This window comes from Carica papaya, chromosome 6 (genome assembly GCF_054855325.1).
Source record: "Carica papaya isolate Zhongbai chromosome 6, ASM5485532v1, whole genome shotgun sequence".
Taxonomy (NCBI): domain Eukaryota; kingdom Viridiplantae; phylum Streptophyta; class Magnoliopsida; order Brassicales; family Caricaceae; genus Carica; species Carica papaya.
Window position 1 is genome coordinate 18,711,749 of NC_142314.1, and position 5,109 is coordinate 18,716,857.

General features: G+C 39.7%; 1 protein-coding gene across 1 annotated transcript; it reads left to right on the forward strand.

Annotated features, from left to right (window-relative positions):
- The first annotated feature begins 1,333 nt into the window (after positions 1-1,333).
- LOC148253367 (uncharacterized) lies at positions 1,334-2,112 on the forward strand. Its single transcript, XM_088223337.1, has 3 exons — positions 1,334-1,505; positions 1,633-1,781; positions 1,909-2,112. Exons 1-3 carry the CDS (start codon positions 1,334-1,336, stop codon positions 2,110-2,112), a joined length of 525 nt encoding a protein of 174 aa, XP_088079463.1.
- Positions 2,113-5,109: the final 2,997 nt, after the last annotated feature.

The window sequence follows — 5,109 nt, forward strand, 5'->3', positions numbered from 1 at the left end:
AATCTTATAAATCTTGTTTTGCTACCTTCTAACCTCTGAATAAAATAGAATATGGATGTCGATCCCACCATATACACCATTCCTACTGTTTGTAACTTTCTGAATGTCTTTCCAGAGGATTTACCTGGTCTACCTCCCCCACGGGAGATAGAATTTTCTATCGATTTACTTCTCAAAATACAACCTATTTCAAAACCTACCTATCGCATGAGTCATATTGAGCTCGCAGAATTAAAAAACCAGCTCTTCGAACTTTTTGGTAAAAAATTTATCCACCTTAGTCATTCTCCTTGGGATGCTTCGGTGTTATTCATGAAGAAGAAAGATAGCTCTCTCTGATTGCACATTATTATAGAGCGCTCAACTATGTAATGGTTAAAAGTAAGTATCCTTTACCTCGTACTAATGATTTCTTCAATTAATTGTAAGGTGCTACGGTCCTCTCGAAGATCGATCTCAGATCGGGGTACTGCTAGTTGAGGGTCAAATAAGAAGGTATTCCAAAGACTGCCTTTTGATGCCAATACGATCAATACGAGTTCAAAGTTATGCCTTTTGGACTGGCTAATGCTCTTGTTGCTTTCATGGATCTTATGAACAAGATTTTTTAGCATGCACTAAATTAATACGTCATCATATTCATTGATGACATCCTAGTGTATTCTAAGAGTCATGAAGAACACGCAGCTCACTTGCCTTGGGTATTAAAAACCCTCCGGTGGAACCATCTGTATGCTAAGTTCAGTAAATGCTCTTTTTTATTGGATCAAGTCTCCTTCCTTGGCCACATAATTTCTGGTAAAAATGTTTTTATGGATCCATCTAAGGTTGAAATAATGATAAATTGGAACTCGCCAAAAAATGTTTTTGAGGTACGAAGTTTTCTTGGTTTAGCAGGTTATTACTGGCGATTCATCGATGAGCTCTCCAAGATTGTAGCTCCATTGACCCGTCTCACCAAGAAAGATGTTCTTTTTCTTTGGGACTATGAATGTGATGAAAGTTTTGTTGTGTTTAAGTATCATCTAACATCTGCTCTAGTGTTGATCCTCCCTCACAATACTGGGAGATTTCAAGTTTATTGTGATGCATCTCATATAGGTTTGGGTTATATTTTGATGCAGCACGACCAAGTAGTTGCTTATGGATCTAGACAGTTGAAATCCCATGAGTATAACTACCCGCTCATGACTTAAAGATAACGGCCATAGTCATTACCTTGAAGATGTGGTGTTATTATTTGTATGGTTAGATATTTAAAATCTATACTTATCATAAGAGTTTGAAATATATATTTTTGCAGAGGAAACTGAATATGAGATAAAGACATTGGATGGACCTCCTGAAGGACTACAACTGCAAGATCATCTACCACCCCAGTAGAGGTAATGTAGTTGCTGATGCTCTAAGCCAAAAAGAGTCCACTTTGTTGACTCAAACCATGGCCTCTAGTTGGAAATTAGTTGATCCTATGCAAGCATTCCACCTTAACCATTGTGATAATGGTGCCTACCTCACCCATATCCAAGCTTTGCCTGATCTTTTCATGAGGATTTGGGAAGCTCAATCCACCGACCTAAAAATAACCAAAAATTTGAGCAAGTTTACATATGATGAATTTCCTTATTTCAGGCTCACAGATGATGGATTGTGCAAAATTTAGGATCGTATTTAGGTCCCTGTCGCTATCAGAACAAATGTTCTCAAGGCTATCCATGCCTCCAAACTGTCCATCCACCCGGGAGTACCAAAATGTACCAAGACCTGAGACGTCAATATTGGTGTACTTGAATGAAGAAAGACATTGTTAACTATATCTCCCGATCCTTTACTGGCTAACGAGTTAAGGTTGAACACAAGAGATCTGGCTGTTTATTGCAAGGTCACTCTATTTTGGAATGGAAGTAGGAGCTTATGACCATGGACTTTGTCACCGGTCTGCCCAGGACCTATTCCGATCGCAATGCAATATGGGTCATCGTTAACAGGTTGACCAAGACTGCTTATCTCATACCAATCAAAATAACATATTCCACTAGTAAATTAACCCGCCTTTACATCGAGGAGACTGTTCGACTCCATGAAATCCCCTCATCAATTGTGTCAAACTGACATCCCTGACTCACCTCGCATTTTTGGGATAACTTTTAAGAAGCACTTGGTTCGAGATTGTACTTTAGCACTGCCTATCATCCTCAGACCGATGGTTAGTCTAAATATACAATCTAGACACTTGAAGCCATGTTATGCACTTGTGTCCTCGACTTTGGTGATAACTGGTATGAGTATCTTCCCCTATGTGAATTTGCTTATAATAATAGTTATCATTCTGACATCAGCATGGCTCCGTATGGAGCACTATATAGTAGGCTTTGTCGTTCTCCCACTTGTTGGAACAAATTCAGGAACCAACGATATTTGGGAACTTATTACATTCAAGAGACAATTGAGAAACTTGCCATCATATAAAGGAACTTAGCCATCGCCCAGAGTGGCCAAAAAAGCTATGCCAACAACCATAGAAGGCCCCTAGAGTTTATTATTGGTGATCAAGTCCTCCTTAAGATGTTCCCTTACAAGGGGAAAATATAGAATAGTAAGAAGAGTAAGCTAAGCCCCCATTATGTGGGACCTTTTAGATTGTCGAATGTGTCGAACCCATGGCATACCACCTTGCTCTACTCCTAGAGTTTACCGATCTGTATGATGTTTTTCACGTCTCCATGCTCATAAGGTACCACCTTGACCTTTCTCACATAATTCCTTACCAAGAAATGCAGGTTCAAACATAAATGAATAATGAGGAGCTCCCCGTGAAATTCTTAGTTCGACTACATAGGATCCCCATAGTGAAGGTGCTATGGTAACACCATACTCTAGAGGAGGCGACATGGGAGTTGGAGATTGAAACGCGAGAAAAGTTTCCTGACCGATTCATGAACAATCTAGGGGATCAAATTTTCTAAGGTGGGGGGGAATATAACACCCCGAAAACCTTCGTGCTTAATTTGTAATGTGAACCCCTATATACTCGGGCTCTAAGGCCATTTAAACTCATTGAATTTTTATATTTTGAATTTTCTGGATGAATTTCATATTTTAGTTTCATATTTATTTAGTTAAATAATTACTGAAATTATTTTATTAAATTTATTTGTAGATAATTTGTGTTTAAATTTAATTAAAAAATTTTAAGGAAAAATATAGGAGAAAACGTAGAAAATCCCACCAAAACACCTGTGGGAAAGACCCTGCCTGTGGGGGCTCTGCGAACTGCCTGCACGTGCCTGCGCGCGACCAACACAAGGCATGTGCCTGTGCGCATGTCCCATCCGTGCACTGTGCACGTGCCGTTTGCGCAGTACGCCTGCGCGTGACAAGCTGGGGTCGCGTGCGCTGCCTCGGGCAGCAGGTGCCCCTTTAAGGGGGCGAGCAACACTACCGGCGTAAGCGGCCCACCGTCATCGCTTGGAAGACATGCCGCCATTGGTTAGGTGGCATGCCTCCAATTTTTGTGCCACTGTCACATCACGTTGTCCATCCATCAATTGTAACATCTCATCATTTCACCTTAACTTTTTCTCTCTTCATAAGATTTTGCCACTTGGTGTAAATCTAACAGTCTCAATTTTCTATAAATAGGGACCACCACTTCACTATTTCATCATCACTTCCACTTCATTCTTCCATCTACCAAAGGGTTTTAGAGAGAGAGTGATCTAGACAGAGAATTAGAGGAAAAGAAGAAGAAAAGGAATAGGAAACACCAAGGTTTCGATAAGGAATTTTGTATTTATTTTTACATACTAAGGAGTATTTCTAGATTTAGTTAATGGAAATTTTAATTAGTTGGTTGCATGCTTAGATTTTCTATCCTTTACTATAATTATTATGTGTTAATGCATGTTTATATGAATGTGTATAAACCGGTTATTTGCATGTTGACTATAATAATCAATTTTCATGTGATAAGTATTAACGCATGCTATATTGTACGACTATGAGATGAAGTATCGAAGCATGATGAGTTTTGTTAAGCATGAGAAATAATTGGCCTGCTTGTTCATAAATGATATGTTTCTTTAGGCGTTTTATCTATGAGATGTTTCTGTTTCTCCCCCATCTAGTTTGAAAAGACGTGAGATGACCGCTCCTTGTAGATGACGGTGTAGCTTTTGCCAAGAGTGGTGACGTGATATGATTGTAGAGGTCACCTTTGGTGAAGTACAGCTGCGACCATAGTTTACATGTAGGACAACTGTGGTTGGCACGACCCTGGTCATAGAACATGTCATGGTTTGGTAAGCTGTAAATGTGTTGCTAGTTTAGCAAGCTGCAAATTGTTGATATAATATGAAATGAATTTATCATTCCACATGGGTCGTCAAGAATACGTATTGCCCTCAGTAGATGGAAGTTGCAACGACTTTGTGCAAAGAATAAAATAAAATAAAGAGTATATCATGATTTATTTGATTTTTTATATTTTCAGCATAATTAATTTGATTGATATGATACGAACTTGACATGATAGATTTGATGTTACTTTTAATAAAATAAATTATTTTCTTAATTTTTAAAGAACCCATGATGATGTGATCCTAGACATCCCAAAATTAGTTCCAAAAAATGCAATCTTGTGTCAATGCCCAGAACAGGAAAGTAATTTCATCCTTGAACACTCTCCCAATTGGGATTAATCCAAGGGATGGGCCAAGTTTGTCCAAGCCAGAAGGCTTAAGGCCCAAGTAGGATTAATGGGCTTGAAGAATTATAAGAAAACCCATGCCCGAGTAATGAGGCCCACACGTGCGCTGAACATGTGATCCATCCTGCTCGGCCCACGAACATACGCACACACCTACACGGATCACGTGCGTGCATGACCAAGAGCACTTACGCACGCAGCCCTCTAGGCCCGTGCGTGCCCAAGGGCCGAACGCACGAATCCCACACAGACGGGCCCACATACAGTCCAGCAAAATGGCCCAAGCTGGTGGCCCGCGACTCCTACGGGCTTTTCCCCGCACAATCCGGGCAGACTGGTTGGTCCCTCTTTTCCTCTTTTTAAAATATTTAAATTATTTTATATTTTAAAATCATTTAAAA

Bases quoted from the DNA above. Each gene is read 5' to 3' on its own strand.
- LOC148253367 (XM_088223337.1), top strand. From the start codon at position 1,334: ATGGACCTCCTGAAGGACTACAACTGCAAGATCATCTACCACCCCAGT. The intron at 1,506-1,632 runs GTGCCTACCTCA...TCCTTATTTCAG, and splicing joins CCTTAACCATTGTGATAATG to GCTCACAGATGATGGATTGT. The intron at 1,782-1,908 runs GTGTACTTGAAT...GAATGGAAGTAG, and splicing joins GACCTGAGACGTCAATATTG to GAGCTTATGACCATGGACTT.